This window comes from Meleagris gallopavo, chromosome 13 (genome assembly GCF_000146605.3).
Source record: "Meleagris gallopavo isolate NT-WF06-2002-E0010 breed Aviagen turkey brand Nicholas breeding stock chromosome 13, Turkey_5.1, whole genome shotgun sequence".
Lineage (NCBI taxonomy): Eukaryota > Metazoa > Chordata > Aves > Galliformes > Phasianidae > Meleagris > Meleagris gallopavo.
Genome location: NC_015023.2, coordinates 2153842 through 2173210, shown reverse-complemented (window position 1 = coordinate 2173210; position 19369 = coordinate 2153842). Strand labels below are relative to the sequence as shown.

The 19369-nt window shown below is 34.6% G+C and overlaps 1 protein-coding gene across 1 annotated transcript in view; it reads left to right on the top strand.

The window, feature by feature from the left end:
* The window catches only part of LOC100543167 (transcription initiation factor TFIID subunit 4-like), a 29143-nt gene that overhangs the window by 399 nt on the left and 9375 nt on the right, over positions 1–19369 (top strand). Inside the window, exons 2-8 of the mRNA XM_031555388.1 lie at positions 294–431; positions 1611–1838; positions 2618–2740; positions 4214–4303; positions 6131–6388; positions 14982–15087; positions 19252–19366. Of these exons, the coding sequence (XP_031411248.1) occupies positions 294–431; positions 1611–1838; positions 2618–2740; positions 4214–4303; positions 6131–6388; positions 14982–15087; positions 19252–19366 (1058 nt within the window). The remainder of the gene's footprint in view (positions 1–293; positions 432–1610; positions 1839–2617; positions 2741–4213; positions 4304–6130; positions 6389–14981; positions 15088–19251; positions 19367–19369) is intronic.

Below are 19369 nucleotides of genomic sequence, written 5' to 3'. Positions count from 1 at the left end.
TCCTCAGATATCAGGTAGTTGTTTAAAATTTATTTATTCCCCCAAGTACAGAAGATAGATATTCAGTAGCTGGTGTTGCTGGACTGTTTGGTATATTGGCCTGAAAATATTTTTTTTTTTTCTGTCTAAACTTCCTCCCAGTATTAATTTCCCTTCAGAAGAATTCATAGAAAAAGCAAATGTATATAAAAAGAATCAATATGTGTTCCTGCCAATTAGAAACTCATGTGTTGATGAATAATTACATGTAAATATTACATATAATTAATAATTGCTTATTTTTCCTTTATTAGCAACCAACTTCTGTAGCCACATCTACTGTCCGCCTTGGACTTCCAGTGCAAGCCAAAGTTGTTCAGTCAACTGCAACACCTGTTAGTGCTACAGCTGCTGCAACTCTGCCAGGAGGCTCTATTCTTTCACATACCACAGTAAGTACTGAGGATATAAAAAGCAAAAGATGGAGTAAGAAGTTTTGTTTATAATCATTTGGTTTTTCTAATGTGAATTTTAATGAGAAATGTTAATATGTTTATTTTTATCACAAGCATAAAAATCAGTAGTGAATTGATCATCTGTCTGTTCCATGCAGGTGTTGGATGATAGCCTGTATTTTATTTTGTTGTTTCCTAGCTAATAGAAAAAAAAAATGGGTAGTATACTTTCACTTTTTTTTTCTCTTTTAAAGTAAAAAATCAGTTGGGCTCTTTAGTGGTACTTCAGTGGTGGACTTGTAGCACTAGGTTTGTCCCCTGTCGAGAGCTGTGGTGTCTATGGCTATGTGGGCACCACTGCCATAGTGTACACCATGCATTGCAGTGCAGGTGCCTGGGTCAGCTTGTTCTGTGTCTGTGCCAAAACTCTGCAGGTAGATTGGATCAAGAAGTTCTAATAGGTTCTGCTCAGCATGCTATGCTGCCTGGCTGAGCTCTCTAGTTTCTGCAGTGCCATTTGGTGTGTCAGTTTGAGACTTCTTGGCACTGGGATGGTGGCATATTTAGTCAGATCATGTCAGTGGCTGAACTGGACTGACCGTGTGTGTATGTGGTCCTCTGTTCAGCCTGATAAACTTTCCAGCCTTCTGAGATTGAGGACGGTGCAGCAGGATCTTTACATACAGCCAAGCTACATCAGAGACAGTTCTGTTTGCAAAAGCTAAAGCACATATGCAGCCCTTGGACTCAAATTAGGTTGTGAAACTGTGGTGATGCATTTGTGTAATCTGGATCTGAGCTGCAACTGTGATATAGAGCATTGTAAACCTGATGACATGACAACAGATCATTGGGAATTATCTTGTTTGTGTCAAGGGACAAATCTACAAAAAGTTGAGGTAAAGAAGTAACATCAGAACAATCATCTTAAAGAACTGGGTAATAACTCATTTTTAGTTGTACATTGATTTTTGTAATAAAAAGAAATTTAGATGAGATTGACTTCATGTGGTTAAATGGTAACAAAATTAGAGTTATAATAAAGTTAACATTTTTATTTTGTCAGTAAAGGTGTATTTGAAAGGAAATACATTTTCTTGTCAGATTTCTAAGAACTTTGTGGTTAGATGAAAGATTTAAAAGAATGACCTGTTTTCCAACATAAAATACTCATAGGTGTCAGTAGCTACAACAAATGCTCAAAATTTGTTCAAGACTACAGTATCAACGGGAACACCAACGTCTCAACAGCCTGCAGTAATTACTGGTGGACAAACTCAAACTGCAGCACAAAACCAGAGTCAGCCTCGGCTCCCACTTCCACCTCATACAACAGCACAAGTGCCAGCACAGCCCCAAGTCATACCAAGCTCTCCTGTACCTGGAACTACAGTTGTATCACAGGTAAGTATTAAAATATTAGTCATTTGGTTTTCTTAGTATTTTATGAACTTCTCGGATCTATTCAGAAGTGGAAAATTCCATGCAAGCCTAATTCCTGTGATGAAACACTTATGTTACAAAACAGAAGCCCTTCCACTCATTTTAACTAAGTGGAATACAAATTCTGAAAGGGAAGAACAACTTTCTCCATCTTGCCATATATTTGTAAATAAGTGAAAATCTATGGTTAAGCTGAAGTGTATTGTTTCTGATTCTCAGAGTTCTGGGACCAAATTACGACATATAAAAATATCTTGAAACATAAGAGCATTTGATCTTATGCTGTTGAAAAACATTGCATATGATAGAATTTGAATGATTTTAATTTGATTTTATTGTTGTAGCTGCTTTGTACAAAAACACTGAATCAATAATTTAACAAATTAAGATAATTTAGGGAATGCTGTACATTGTGCATTCCAAAGGAGAATGCATGTCCAACAAATTGTTACATTAGTTCTTGCATTTATACTTATTTCTATCAAATCAAAAGGTAAGATATTAAGTATTTCTTTCTCTGATTTCTGTTAGTCATAATGAAGTATGATGTTCAGTTAAATAAGAAATGAAGATGATGTCGGGTAACTAACAGCAGTAGCAAAATAACAGCTGTTGTACATGCAGTATCTCCTGCTTGAATTAGAACAATTTAATCATTTTCTCTATAGTAATTGGAATGTACAGTGATCATACTTGGAAAGTAGCATGTGTCTGATTTTTATTTTCTTTGGCTTTTGCAGGAAATGCAAGAGAATGTGAAAAAATGCAAGAACTTTTTAGCTACTCTTATAAAACTTGCTTCTCATAATTCACCTTCTCCAGAAACATCCCGCAATGTGAAAGCTCTGGTTCAGGATTTGTTGGTAAGTATTTAGTTACCTTTCACTAATGTTAATTACATTAAGCTTGTCATTTAAGTATGAGTAACATGCTGAAAACTGCTGCTATAATATAAGGAAAGGAGTTGGGCTGCATCAAAATGCAGATTTTCTGTTCTTCAGTATATTTAAAAAATCTGATAAAGTAGGCTTTCTCTTATATTCTGAAAGGGGAAATACAACAGAATATTTAGTATGGATTAAAAAGTAATCTTGTTTTGATAGATAATTCTTTGGTCTGTGTGGAAAATTTAGAAGAAAAAAAATTTTTTTTTTCCTTTTTTCCGTGAGGATTCATTTTGTTTTCCTCCAAACCATGACCTTTTCTGAAAAAGTAAAAATCTAATTAATGTTTTAACCACAATATGAATGTAGAAATCTGCACAATGTGATTGAGAGTTTCAAGAACTGTAGGAAAAGTACTTTGCTAAGCTACAGTGTCTGAGCAGTTCTCCAGGTAGATGCCCCTGCATGGAGCCTTAGCTGTGAGTTAATTTTTAGAGGAAAAGCTGTGTTTCAGCTGAACAGAACCTGTGAGCTTGGAAAAAAGGTTAACTTGAGTAGTCTTCAGGGCAACAGACATAAATGCACTGCAAACAGGTGCTACTTTGGAGTTGGACAAATGGTCGAGCTTCTTAAAAGGTCTTTGAAGAACTTGCACTTGAAAGTAGTTGATACCTATTTCTTTTAATTAATTGGCACAAACCTGTATAGTTTAAACAACTCTTAAAACATTTCAAGTAGGAACAATTAGACAGTAATATTCTATAGTTCCAGTAAAAATTCATTTTAAGTTTTGATAACTAAGAAACTGTAACTAGATAAAGATAGCTACTTAGAGTATTTAAAATAATGGGGCACGTATGTAAGAAATAGATTTATTTAGTGGAGGTTGTATTGGTTTGTTTCTTTTTCTCTGTCAGTCTAACAACGTGATTGTACTGGGAGTATCTGAAAAATATATCTGCATTACACAATTCTCCTGTATTTACTACTTAATAAACTAGTAAATATATATATAATATAATCTATATTTTTATAACGTTATATTTTATGAATATATGTATGTACAGGTGAATGTTTTTACATATGTGTGCTTTTAATATGCTCATACATACGCTTTATGTAAGCGTGTACCTATATTCTAATTTAAACTAGACCTTCAAACTGTCTTTGGAGTCAAGTAAAGCTGTTTTCTTATTATAAGAGCTGGCAAATTTTATAATCACTTGTCAGTCTACTTCAACAACCTCTTTTTGAATTAATATTTTTTTAAAATAATCAAGTAAGTGCGTGTGTGTGTATGTAGACACACATGTATACCGTGTATGGACGTTTTTACATACATGAACTTGTTCTCATTATCCGGAAAAACAACCAAACAACAGAACTGAATTGGTGATGGTTTTATATATATTTTAAAATTATTATTATTTTTTTCTTTTTTTCCCCTCCAAGGATGCAAAGATTGATCCAGAAGAATTTACAGGCCGCCTTCAATCAGAACTCAAATCATCTCCTCAGCCATATCTTGTACCTTTCCTTAAGGTAATGTGAATATTGTTTAGATAAATTTATTTCAGTGTAAATGTTAGTACTTTGAGTTTTAGAGAATGTTTTTTTAAGTGGAATTAATTTCACCTGTCTAAAGGAGGAGTACTCAATATTTTCTTTGTGGTGAGGATTTCTCCTGAAATCTGCTCAGCTGAAACTTATGCAATACTCACCACTGTCAGGCCAGCCAGGTGCTGCTTATTCCCTTCCTGACTGGGAGCCTTGGCTATGTAGTCCAGTTAGCTGCACCCAGCAGGCTAAGAGAATGGTAAGAAAATGGGATTTCATACAGGAGGGAGATCTCCTGTTTGAGACCTTGGTTTAGGTTTAAGCAAAATTTATGTGTGCTCCAGAGCTGATCTGGAGCTTACTGCTTGAGTAGCCTTGAACTACAACAATTAGATTTTTAGATTATTAGATTAGAAATTAGATTTGTTTATAAAAGTTGTTACTGCTTTGTTTGGAAATTATACGTTGTTTATTCTGTAGTGTTTCTTTGCATTAAGCTTTCTGTGTAGTCCATTTCTGTAAAGTACACCATGTCCACTGGAAGAGTTACAAGGTCTATAGAATGCTTCAAATAATTAGACTTTCTCCATATTATTTATTGTAATCTATGTTTGAGATGTTAAGAACTTTCAATTCATGTGTAATTGCAATGGTGAAAAACTGACCTGGATAATGCTATGGAAATAACTGATAAGTTGATTCTGCCTGTAATCTGCAACTTTTCATACAGAAATTCTAATGTGATTCAAAACAGATTTATTGATCCTGCAGTAGTAAATGTAGGGGTAAATTTAACTTTTTTTTTTCCTTGCATTACCTAAAATAGCTTCCATATGCAAGATTAGACACGTACAAACGTAATTATGCTCTAACAAAGCCACAGCTATTGTTTTGAAAACATTTTTCTTCTCATCCAAAAATTCTCAGTTTAGGGAAGATTCCCTCTTTTTTTTCTCTGTTCATCTTTTCGTCAGAACTCTCTCCCCTTGCTTTTGTTTTTTTCAAGTTATCATTAACTCTTTTCTTTTTCCTGCTCTTACGCTACAGCCATTTCAGCTTGAACACAAATTTTAACTGTTTCTTTTCTTTGAAGTCCTTTCTTGGCAACAGACATTAAATTTTAAATAAATATTAGAATTTTAGAAAGGGCTATAGCTTGAGTTAAACACTTGTGTTCTACAGCTGCCTGAGGGATAGCACTTCAAAAGAACACTTCTACCACTTAAAGTAAGAAGTTTATTCATGAAGGTACGGTGTAGCCTTTTGGAACTGTGTTTTTTGGTTGAACTGGTCTGAACATGAAGCATACAATAGTACACTTTTCTAATGCAGTCAGAATACATTAGATCAGTAGTAATACAGTAAACAACTATTGCTGTAGGGCATCAACAGTTAAATCATCTTGTTCTAGGTATTGGAGGCATGTCAGGAGAAGTAAATTGGTGCAGCCTACTTCTAGCATTAAGTAGGTTGCTGCTACAGTTGTGTCTTTTCTCTCAATTTTTTGCCCTTCCAAAGAGCTAAGCTGCAAGTTCTAGATGGTCTTGACTTGGGGAGGAGGGTTATAGTTTACCATGTTGGTGGAATTGAGGCATATCAGAGTCTGCAGTTACTAAATACAAATTGAAATCTTACTGAAATTATAAACTGAGCTTTCTCTGTGTTCAGTATTACTTCTTTTTCATGAAAAAGTAGATTGTACAATTGAAAAGAAAGATGTAATCTTTTATAGGTTTACAGCAAATTTCAGGAGAATTTATTTTAGGCAACCTGGTAAATTTGGTATTTCATAAACTTTTTTTCTGTTTTTAGAAAAGTCTACCTGCATTGAGACAATCTTTACTGAATAGTCAACATTCAGTTTTGCAAGGACAGCCGTCTCAGCAGTTGCTTCAACAAACCAAGCTATCACAAGTTATACCTCAATCTGCCTCTGGAAGTATTTCCTCCATTGTCACAACGCAGACAATAGGAATAAGGCAACCAAACAACATTTGCACAGTCTCTGTATCAAATACAGTGCAGCCTCCTCAGGTTAAGGTGGTACAGTCAAATCAGAGTTCTCAACTGGTAGGTACTGTAATATACAGACTAAATAGCAGTTTTTAATGTTGTTTTTATTTCAATTTGTTTGGGAAATAGTTTTTATATAATAATCTACAATGTGCAGTAGCAGTTCATGTTACAGTTGTTTATATGCATGCTGAACCATTAATTTAGGTTATATTATTAACATGTCTTAAATTTAAGAAAAGCCTATGTTCTTGGCCTTTTTTTCTGAAATATGGATGTTAGGTGATTATAGTGGAATTTGAATTAATTACAGATTTAGAACTGAAAACTTAACAAGACTTATAGGCTAGAGTATAATTTTTAGGTATGTTTCTTTGCTTCCTTTAGTACATTAAAATTCACTAGCTCATTTTAAACTATCTATATAACTATGTAGTTATAAAATTTTATATCAGTATGTTTTGTTTTCTGTACTTTTTTTTTTTTTACTGAAACTTACTGTGCAGACTGGAATGTTACATGATAAGACTCACTAATTGCAGAAGTATTACCAATAGGGCAACAGCATATTCAGTTACTGAGTGGATGATGAGTTTGTCTTATTGCTGCATAAGATCTTGTGAGGGTGTGTACACTTGTAATTAAAACATGATTGGAGTTTTTACCAAGATACTGAGTTCTTACAGGCATTGTCATCCTTCTAAACAAAGATGTGAGAATTTTGGTCTGTAGTTTCTATGTATAGGTGAGCAAAGTACTTGATTTAAGTTTCAAAATTAAATGAGCAAGTTCCAGAAAGTGTGTCAAGCTGGAACAATGCATATTATCTAGATTCAGAAATGCAGGTATGATGTTGTAACACCTTCTATCCTTGAATTTATAGGCTCTGTAAAGGAAATAGGTTTCAGGAGGTGTGGAGGGAGAATGTTCATTATTTTTAATTTAAAAGTGGCAGTTTTTCAAACACAGTTTGAAAATGTGGTCTTTTGAACCTTCTGACAGTTAAATTACTGAATTTAAAATGAAATTAATACAATTTTACCAGCTTACTGTGAGCATAGTTTTAAGGTGTAAGAACATCTGATTTGGTTTTTAGACACCCTGCTTCAGCTTTTGTAATGCACAGATGTGGATGTTTTGCGCCTTAACTTGACTGCTTTCCATCCAGCCATCTGAATTTTTTTTCTGAGGTGTTTTCTCTCCACCTTTTCTGGACTGTTTTATAATTTAGAAAAGTGTTCCTTAGACTTCTTTAGGTCCTGCTTGTCTACATTCTGTAAGAATGAATTGACAATAGCATTCATTCTTCAAGGTAGGAGAAAAGGAATTGGTTTTGATTACAGGCAGTGGGTGTACAAATTACTCTCTGACCTGCAGAAAGCAAATTTCTGACAGCAGCTAGCAGGTTCCTTACAGGTATAAATGCTTGTGGCCAGTACATCTAGTCTACTCTCATGTCACAATCCTAGGGCAAAGCCACTGCCAGCTAGCACTACCTTTTCCAGTGTTTTGCAACTCACTCTGAACACTCCTGTGACTGCTAGGCAGGCTACTTTCCATTTGTGAGAAACACTGATGTCGAACAAAGAAAAGTTCATGGAGATTTTTTATGATTATAGCTCTTCTGAAATATCTTCTGAATAGAATAAATCCAAATTCATGTAAGACAGATCTTAACATTCACATACATTCTCCCTCTCCAGTGTGCCTGTGGGTACACAAAACAAGCAATTGTGACATTAATGGGAGTAGAGACTAACAGTGTGAAGAGTTGCTTTGTCATTCAACGTACATATGCAACGTGAGGGAATTGACAACTGCATTGAGGAAATGAGTCTAATGGGCAAAGAAAATTTTCAGTCTACGAGGAGCTGATAATTCTAGGAATAAATTTTAATCTTACTAGGTATGTGAGATAGCATTTCAATTTTCATAAGGTGGCAAACTGTGGAGCAAAATTATGCTTAATATTTCTAGAAAATATTTAATGGAGAATGAATGCATAAGAAATGAAAATTCTTCAGCTTTATTGTAAAATTGGGTTTCTGTATTTGTTTTAATTTATCAGTAACAAAACCGATTAATAGAACCAAACATTACATTAACCAAACACTTTTTAATGTCCCTCAGATTAGTTCTGTACAGACAAAAGCAGCATCAGATAATAAGAGATACTGAATAAAAAATGCTATATTCCACAATAGCCATCGGCTCATGTGCCAAGCAGACAACCCAACATCATCTCATATCACGCTAGTAATTGTTTGTAAGTATTGACTTTTTTTGTAGTGATAACACTCTTCACACTTCTTAGTGCTCCCCAAAATCAGAGCACAGCAAAGAGCTCCTGGCAATCTTGCCTGGGACTTTTCCGGAAGAGGAAGATTACAGCTGGCTTGCCGGAGGGCAGCCAGCACTGATGAAGGAAACTGGCTGAGCTCCAGACTCTCCAAGCCTGAAGCTCACTGGAGAGAGTTCCAGCTGGCTATGCAAACTGTCCAGCTGCAGAAGGGCAAGCCTGTTTTGGAATATAGATCCTCTCAAACCAGCCAGTTTACAGTATCCACTTTCATCTTAAAAAAATGGATAATCTGTTAGCTGTTCATTTTTTTTTTTACTTTTCTGTTTTACAAAGGGGTCAGTGTTAGGAGATAGTCCATGGCACTTTTGGAAAGACACAATATTAATCTTTATCGTTGCATATATTGAGTCTTTCAGAGCAACTCATCTTACAGTTTTGAATTACATTAGTCAGAATGGAGTTGTTTAAAAGCATTACCTTAGGTAAATGCTGTTATTTTTTAGTCAGTGAAAAACTGCCCTTCTGCATTCAGTAGTGATCAAGATACTCCATCTCTTAGCATTTTTGGTAAGCTTATTCAGAAGTTATTCTGATTTGTTTTTATGATTCTGCTGGTAGTAAAACAAAGAACGTTAAATTGATGGCAAAGCAGAATTTTATTATTTCCAGAAAAACAATATGAATTGTATAAGAATGTATTCCAGCAGAATTGAGACATTTGAAGGTAAAGCTGCATTGTCTTCACATGTTGTTATTCATTACTAACGAAGCATCTCTGCTGATAATTTAAATAGAAGTTAGACATGCTCTTTGTCTTACACTGTACAACTCAGCAATGTGGCTAAGATGTGTGAGCTGTTACTGTCCTGATTTGTTATACGTATAGTGAACCTGGTACTGTGTAAGATGCTGAGATGTTCAATCATAGTCATCTTCGCTTCCTGTTGTATATAAGTTCTGTCCGTAGTGCTAGTTCACGTGGCTTGTGGCTCTTCTCATGTGGTGATACTTCTCCCGGATATACTGTGGTTTCTCACAACTAGAGACTTCTCTGTATACTGCTCAGCTTGCAATGTAGGTTGCACAAAAAGAGACTTAATCATTAAAATCTATAGTGCTGACACAGATGAGTGAGGGGATTATATTTTTCTATTTTGCAAGGTGAGCATCCTTTTCTAAAACTATGACAAATCAGTGTTGTATAAGAGATAGATAATTCTATTAGAAATGGTAGCTAGTACTGGCTGGGGAAATGTGGATAAGTCTTGGGCTAATATTTTATTGATGAGGCACTAATGAGATAAGCTAGCAATCAATTTTTCTAATTGTTCTAAGTGCAATGTTCAAAGTTTGTCTAAATTGTCATCCTTAGTAGGCAAAAGCTCTTTATATGCTGATATATGCAGATGTTGCCTATCTATTCTGTTTTTGTGATTTCTGTGAATGATAGAGATTATTTTTATTTAAGTGTTTAAGCTGTAAATAGATTGAATAATGGAGATTGATTTGCACCTTACATGTTGTGTTGTTACTATGTTATAAGAAGGATTCTGGAGGTTGAAGTCGCTCACTAAATTTATATGATTAAAAAAACAAAGAAATTTGAAGTGATTCGTCTTAATTAAAACAAATTTAGTTACATAATCTAATTATGTAAAGTAACATAAAGACTGTGCAGGTCTAGTTGGAGTCTTCTAAGAAGGTAGGATAGAGCAACTGAATATGCAAATAAAATACAGTGGCAGAATAAGTATCCTGTTATGTGGGGATGCTGTGCTTTGTTTTCGCTGCTGAAGCCTTCCTGTCATCAGTTCTGGTTCTAAAGGAATGTAATTCATACACTTCTCAGTGCTCACAAGAAATGATTTTGTTCTTGTCTTGTATACAAGGCATCTTAGAAATGGAAGAGTAGAAGATGTCTATTTGGATAGAAGTGGTTTATATTAATGAACTAATAAATAACTAGCTGCAGGTTTTGAATTTGGTGTACAAGAAAATTTATATAAAAATGTGTGATCTTTCAGTAGGAACAAAACCTATAGTTGGAAAGTTGTATGCCTGCTTGAAATACAGTTCAGTGACTTTTTAGTAGGTTACTCTGAAAGTAATGGCTGCTATTTATTTCCATGGAAACTGTAACAGATACAAAGAGCACAGTAACAATGTTATAGCAAATTCTCATCTACACTATTTTTTTTTTGCTGTTGTCACCATCATCAGCTATGTGTTTTTCACCAGCAGTGATCAAGAGCCTGCATGCTGTGCTTTTAAAAATCTGCACCAGTGGAGGTGACTCCCTGTCACTGTTGCCACTACTGAAATGCACCACCCACCACCACACTGTGCTCACATCCTCTGTTTGGGCTCCATAAATGTTCAACAAATGTCAATGAGTGTTGGTGGATGACATTTTTTTCTGCATGGAGAAATTCAATATTGGCGGAAAGGCTCATCAACTACTGCCACACCAGCATCCACCTCTGCCATCATGGGCCAACATTACTTTCAGAACAGCCCTCCTACACTGGGGGGCAGGTGGGACAAGTGTTCCAATGGCTTTTATTTTTATTTACTTCATCGCTTATTTGAAAATTCAATAGAGCAACACTGTCATCTTAACATTAAAAATTATATGCTCCTTCAAAAAGTAAATTTTTTTTTCTTTATTTGTCTGGGAGGAAAACAGTAATTGTGTACGTAAATTTTGAGGCATGTTGAAAAATTCTTTTACTATTACAGCATGTTCAGTAATGGTAAGTATGAATTCTAGGCCCATGAAAGCATGAACATTCTAAGTTAATGCTGCCAGATTACATGATAGCTGAGGTTTGATATGACATTTATCTTCAGGAGCGCGGAGACTGATAAATCACAAGTGGCATAGCCACAAGTGAGTTAGCAAGTGTTTACTCATGAGTGAAGATGGATGTCATATCAGTCCATAGCCATTCTGCATTTTGAACAAGTAGCTTACTTGTTTCTTCCTTCCACAGTGTTTTGTTTTGTTTTTTTTTAATTAATCAAGAGAAAAAATGCTCAAAAATAAAACTTATTTTTGAAATTTGTGTTCAATTCTTTGCAGAAGCTTCTGTTTCTTTTGTTGTTAGTTTTTATTGCTATATTGTATGCTTATGCTTTTGGATCAGATGCTTCTGTTGCAAAGTGTTGTTTTGTGTGAATCAGATGAGATTAATTTTGCATTTCCAGTCAAGATACAGGCTGCAGGTCATTGTGATCCTATGCATCTGCAAAGAAGCACCTGGATTGTTGAAATCTGCAGAATTCCTTTCCTTGAAACTCTTAATTGTGAGCTGTAATCTGATTGTCACAAAGGAATTTTCTCTTTAATGGTTTGCATTCATTTTTTTGGTATCTCTCATGTAGATAGAAGGGAAACAGAAGTTGCCATCTTTCTACTTAAATTCATTTTATGCGCTTTGACTCATTTCTTTCTTGGCCTTTATTCTAACCAAAAGAGTCTTGATCTGTCTTCTGTACATCTTCCCACTAGGTAGTTGGAGACAGCAGTAAGAGCTCCCCTTCTGCTAAACATGAAGTAACATCTCTGATAACCTCAGTTTACTAAAAACACCCACTTCTCTATTTTCTGTATCAGTCTAGTTTAAGATGTTGGTGCTTGTGAACTGATTCAGCACATGAATGGGTAATGTCAGATGTGGTATGTTCATATTTTTAGGCTATGAGAAATGTAAAATTGGTGAAGTAAATCATCTCCTAGATTATTATGCCAGCACCCTGTTCATTACTTACATTTTCCAGACCAAATTCTGGATGAAACAATAATGTTTATGCTGTGGGGAAAATAGGCAAGAGGATTAGAACAATTTAAATTAGTGTAATTGATGAAGACTGGTTTAGATTGTTTATGAATTTTCACGCAATGTAATCTATCTCTGATTCATCAGTTTTTACTATGTTCTTTGTTTATCTTTGGAAAGAAAGTTGCACATTCTGTTTCAAAAACAAATTGGTAATGTTTGTTCCTTAACTGCTGTCAGATTTGAAGATCACATCTGCGTTGAAATATACCATAAAACCATATGGAAGCTGAAATCTAAGCTCTGAGTTCAAGTGCAGTTTTTCCTTTTAGAGAATGTGTTGCTGCTGACTAGGTTCACTATAGAACTGAAGATGTGGAGTTTGATCTGTACCCCATGGAAAAGTTTATATCTCAGTCATTTTCTATTCTTTCAGCACTTCTGTGTATGCTGAGATCCTAGGATAGTACTTGTTAATGCATTCAAAATACATTCATCAATTTTTTTTAATAGTAAAGATAATGTCATTATTTACATAATCTTAAATATTAAATACTAGCCTATCTTTAATAGTGTTAATTGACCCACTTTGTAGAGTATTTGTGTGAAAATATTAATCAAATGAAACAGAATTTGATCCTGAATTCTAGAAGTTGCTTGCTTCACAGAGAATTTAGTAACAGATGATTGTAATAGTAGATGATACTTCTATCCACAGGTCACACACATTTCCTTTTTGGCCTGACTTTTGGCCAATTAAGGTATGGCTGCTTTCCTTCACTATTCTCTGAAGACTCATCTAATAAAATAAATCACTGTAGAAGTGGTGACATTCTTCTTTTCTATAAAATACCAATTTTTTACTTCTGGGCTGTTATGTCTCCTTATGAAAATATATTTGTATGTGGAAATTTTTGTGCCTGAAAATGGAGTCTAATTAAACTTTTTCCCTCTTTTACACTTATTGCCTATATTTTTCTCTAGTTTGAAACTTGGTAGCTCCTTTATTCTGCGTGCTGCTATTTACTCACTGCCTGTCTTGACCTAGTACGTTTATGTCTACTTGCTCCATTTCTATACTCCAAATACTCACTTTTCTTTCAGTGTCTACAGTTGAAACTGAATCTTTAATCTGTTTTTTTTTTCCCCTTTTCTCTTTCTGCAAGCTAGAAATTCTTAATACTTCTACATCCACAGGTTTATTATGATCTCACAGCTTTTAATATTTTAGGTTGTACAGAATGCAATTTCCTTAATTGAAAATGTCCCTATTTGTTTTTTCCTCCAGATTATATTAAAATTCTTGTTCCCTCACTACTCTCCTCTCCTGTTTGTAGTTTTCTCCTTCTGATTTGGCAGCCCTGGTTCCTGTTCATGGAACACTTGCCTGTCTGTCCCCAGCTCATTTTATTCTCTACTTTTACATCTCATTTGAAAATATGTGTGTATATATGTATGCATATCTGTGTGTATATATGTATATATTTTTCCTTTTCTCCATAGCATACTTTGAAGTCAGAGATTTAGCCTTTCATTCAGCTAAATGCTATATTTGCATATACTTTGTAAGAGTAACATCTGGAGATGCTAAATAAAGATGCATTTTTTCCTGTTCACTTCATGTAGTGGTACATGACATTGCATACTGTCTTCTTGGAGGTAATAATGGTGCAAGACAGCGACTTGTAATTCAGAAATTGGATGTATTGTGCTATGGAACTAACATAGTTGTGACTGTGAAGAGAACATGACTTCCAGGGTTTTTGTGGTTGTAATTTATTTGCAGCTATCTGCCTGTGTTTTGTTTTCAAAGTTTATGGATTTTTTTTCCCATTCTGCAGCATCCATGTGTGTCATTGAATCTTCTGTTCCCTATGTCTATGTATACCTTGTCCCTGATTTCTTTTAGCTATCCTTAGAAATGACCCTTGCAGTGTTTTTTTTTTATTGTTATTATTTTATTTTTTGTTTTAATTTATATGTGAGCCGAATTCTAAGTTCCTGACCCAGTTTCTGTTTTGGGTAAGAACCTCAGAATTTCAGTAAACAAACCCACGAGAATATCCAGTTAACATTTAAAAGATAATTAATAATCCCAAAACATTACTTTCCCTTCTTGTGTACATCTGACTTTGGAACATAATATTTTGGATTTTACTTTTAGTATGTATTTTCTTTAAAAAGCGTAGGTTTATAGTGAGAGACCTAACTGCTGTAGATGTATACCAATAAAATTATTGCAGTTTTCTTCTGCAAATACTTTTCTTGCTAGTAAAGTTTGTGAAGACAAAAGTCTGAACTTTGATGTTTACCTCACATTTTTTATGAAGGTTGTGACGTACAACATTTGTGTCAAATATTATTTTATCTTTTTTAACATAACAGCAAAATATGTATATATACACACACACACAACCACATGCATTACATGAATATGACTTTTGTCACTAGCTGGTTGTGCTTGTAGAGATCCATATGCTTATATTAGTAACTGCAGGTGTTAGTATGTTTACGTTGTGTGTGTTTGTGTATAAAGAGTATAATATAAGTATACTTTTTTTAATAATAGCAGATTATCCAGTCAACATCTGCTCAAACTGTGAAACGAAACCCTGCTTGCCAGACTACCCAGATTAGGATGCCAGTGGTAATAACTCAGACCATTAGACCACAAGGTATGGGTTTAAATGTTTTAGTGAGATTGTTACCTGTGTATGAATTTCATTGTAATTATGAACTGGTAGCATGGGAAAAACTTGCAGTGCTGACATTAGCAGGCTTGACACTTTTTTTTTTTTTTTTACTTCATACTGGCTGAGGAGCGCATGTTTTCACTGTGCAGTTTGAACATTTCAGACCTACGCAGTTAACTGTTTTGAAGTTAACTTAGAACTCAACCTGCACGTGCTTAGTTCCTTACTCAGCTGTAAGGAACTTGACTTTTAGTATTGCACACTGTAGCTTTGGGCCAAGAAAGAAATGCTTTGTTTTTCCTGAAGCTTCTAGAATTCCTGAATTTAATCATCCTACTTTAACTCTTGCTCTTCAAACAGAACATTATAGCTCCAGAGATAAAGATAGGAGTTGGAGAAATTTGTCAACTCACATGCTTTTTTCTGCCAGTATGCTTACTGTTTGGTGAGGTCAGAGACAGTTTGCAGCAACCTGACATGCCAGGGGAGAAAGAGGTCTGGTGGTATACACAACTTTCTCACGGGTTTGTACACAGGTGGGTGGATGTCTGGCTGATGCATCCCACTTTTAAAGATGGTTTTTGAACCCTTCTTTTGTTAATAAATATCTTTTTGTTCCTTTCTACCACTAGTCCTTTTAGCTTTGGTGTATAATTACATGGAAGAGTATCGTTTTGGATTTGGGGATTTAGATGATTGAGGATTTGTAATGGAATACAGAGTTTATCATCTTGGGGTACTGAATCAGAAATCAAAAGTGCACATGGAAGCTATTGCTGCCTGTTTAGACTTGTTTCATTTTTCTCATTTGTCTTGGGAAAAGGAAGCATTAAAAAACAAACAAAACAAAACAAAAAAACACACAGTAGCAGTTGATTTCTTGTTCAGTTCACTTCAGGGAATCCAAAGGCTGAATGGACAAGGAGACCAAGCTGTCAGTGTATTCCTTTTGTAGGCTTTTTTTCCAGGTTAGAAAGATATGTATTTACTTGTCATAAAAGGTATTTACTTGATAGCACTGACACTCGTGTCCTGAGTTTATTAACAGGAAGAGTATTCAGTGTCTTAGAGTGCAGACTTTCACTTCTGACTAATGTCTGAGAGTGAAGATTGATTTAATTTCTGTTCTTAGTATACTATCTCTTAAGTTGTGAATGAGAGCAGTATGTGAAAAATTTGCATAGTATCAACATCACCACAAACAGTGAATTCAGGTCACAAATTTATTCATGGTAGCCATTGACTGGCCAGTGAAATACAACTTAACTGGCAGGTTGGGTTAAGGAAGACAAAAACTCACAAAGGCCAATTCATGCGAAGCTGTGCTTTCAAGTGAGGTTATTCCTATTTACAAGCTTGTTTTTAAGCCTGCCACTACCTTGTTTTAGTTACACATACAAAGCATTCAGAATGGAAATTTAAGAAAATATCCCATTGTGAAGACTATATATTCTGCCCATGTCTGGGGAAAAATCTGCCTGTGTGTTCACAGCTCTAAGAAATGCCTATGGCATACTGCCAGATAACTGTACATTTTGATTGTGATGTATTGTTAAAATTTTCTAATGTAAACACCAGTATAATTGTGTTTTATGCTGATTTAACGATTCCCATAGAAAAAGGTAAGATACTGGAATAGAACACTGAATAGAAAATTACAGCAGTAAAATTTTGTGGAGTGTGATTTTTCAAGGATGGTTATGTCAGAATTGATCTGACTTCCACAGAGTGCTGCATTTTACATTAATATTAATGCATCCATGTGAAACTGTAATGCTTTCAAAACTATAGTATAGGTAGATGGCAGACTCTTAATAACTTTGTATTAGTAAATGGCATCCACACCCGGGGAAGTAACATTATAATTATTTAAGGAAAAAGTCACACTCTTTTATCAAAACAGTTATCAGTACAAAATATCTGTGAATTGAATCTTTCAGATGGAGGAATGGAGCCAAAGAGTAAAATAATTAGCCGTAGTGTTCATTGCAGCTATTTAACCTATGCAAAGACAGAACTAGGAACTTAGGAGCTCCAGAATGTAGGTTTATTTCTCAGAATCATGCTACTTGAAATTTGAAGCAAGGATACAGTGTTGATAGACTCTGTACGTCATTACCAATCTTGAGAAAAATCTAGACCCACAGGTGATTTTAATTTTCCATATGCCATAGTGTAAATTGTTAGTTGAGCCAAAATTTTTATTTAACTCCTTAATCACACATGGTTGTGATTTAAACTGTAAGACTTGCGTGTCACCCCCAAACTTATATTAGTTTTGTCAGATCCATTTGAATAGAGTTATGTAATAGGATGAAAGAAAGTGAGACACTTTTTAAATTTCCAAAGTAGACATACAGTTTTCCTCCAACCAACAAGTTAACTGCTCTCTTGTTGTACGTTTTCCTTAATTTTTGGGGTCAAAAGTTATCTGAGGAAAAGAAAATGCTGATATTAGCTGCAAAGGAATATAGTGTTTATTCTGGAGAAGTACTGCTGTTCCCTTACTTCAGCCATTGCAATAATTTTCAAGGCTAACACATTTCAATTTCCTCAAAACTCGCCGCTGAAAGCAGAGATTGCTCGTTTTTATTATTTTATAATTTCTTTCCTTTCAATTCACTTAGTAAAAACCTTTCAATCAGCTAATCTGAAATAGATAAATGGACCAGGCTGTGAAATGATGCTATCTGTGACATCTCACAGACCTTGAATTTTCTGATGACAAAGTAGTTTTATTCCCCAGACTTAGAACTCAAAGTCATGAATCTTGTTTTGTATTTGTTAATGTTGAGGGTTCAAGCAAAAATATTTTTATCTTGATTGAATAACTGAATGAACACTGTCAATTAAGTTTTGCTCTCAGAGCATATATTACACTAGATGAAGACTTGCGAAGGAAAAGAGGAATGCAGGGCTCATGTACAGCTAGTGCTTCTGTTTCAGCTAAGTGTTTTAAAGGCTTTATTGTGATAGATGTGATTTCAGAATTTCTGTGGTTTTCAGAATTCATAGAAAAGAATAGCTTATTTCTGCTAAGGTTCATACCATGCCATTTTTAGGTAATTGATCCACAGATGTGCAGGAAGAACTTTCATGTACTTCTCAGTCTTAAATACTATAGTTTGTAACTCAATACAATTGAATGATATATCCCCCTGCCCCCCCCCCCCCCCAAAAAAAAAGTAAAATCTCTTTAAGTCAAGTAAACACATGACTTAATTACTTTCACATGCCAACATACAAGTAGGGTTAAAAGAAATGGACAAAATATAACTGAGCTAAGCATGTCTTAAAATCTTAAATATTAAAGGAAGACACAGTAAGTCTTTTTCATTTATCAGTACTTTTTGAGTCACATAATGTTTCGATGTTTTCTAATGACAGTTAATAATTATGTTCATTGGTTTACCAATTAGCAACATAAGCTTATAATTATTTTTTATTAGATTTTCCAAATGTCAGGAATTAATATCTTTTTTTCTTAATTTGGTTGCACAACAAGCTGAATGTACACCACAATTTGGCTCAGTTCGAAATGCCATTTTTTGTATACAGAGACTTATAAAGTCTAGAAACAGATGTGTATTACTTACAAAAAAGCATTTTCAAAATAAGAAAGTAAAAGAAAACCTTTACGAGGGAGGGTATGTCAAATTTTAAAATGGTATGGGGTCTTTTACATACAGTATAAATATCTAAAAATACTTAAAGTAACATTTTGAACTCAGCAACACATCAAAAATGACTGTAAGAAAATGTAAAAGGTGTAGTTAATAGCTGGAGTGGCTGACTTAACACATCTATATTAAGAACATTTGAAATTATGTTTCTATATGTTGTGCAGAATATAAAGAAAAATGGTTTACTGGCAATTGAAACACATAACCTTTGTGTGTATTGTAACCAACATTGACCAACGGTTTTCATGTATGGAGAATCTTCAGTATTCTGTAAATATAGGACATACTGTAATGTTAATACAAATTTTGTCTAAAGTTGTTCTTCTTCAGCAGTGTAATCTTTAAAAATAATAACTTCCTTTGTTTGCAATTTACAGACAGTTAAATTTAGTTCCTGGACAGAAGGTTCTTTGATGTAAATTGTCTAAGACAGCTCATAATAACATCGCTTGGTGTTTTTCAGGCACAGTAGGGAAGGCACCAACAATACAAGCCAGCAAAAGTCCTGGGGGCTTTGGTGTTCAGGTCTCTGCAAATCAGAAAAACAAGCTGAATGACCCTGGAGGTGGTTCTTTCAGGTA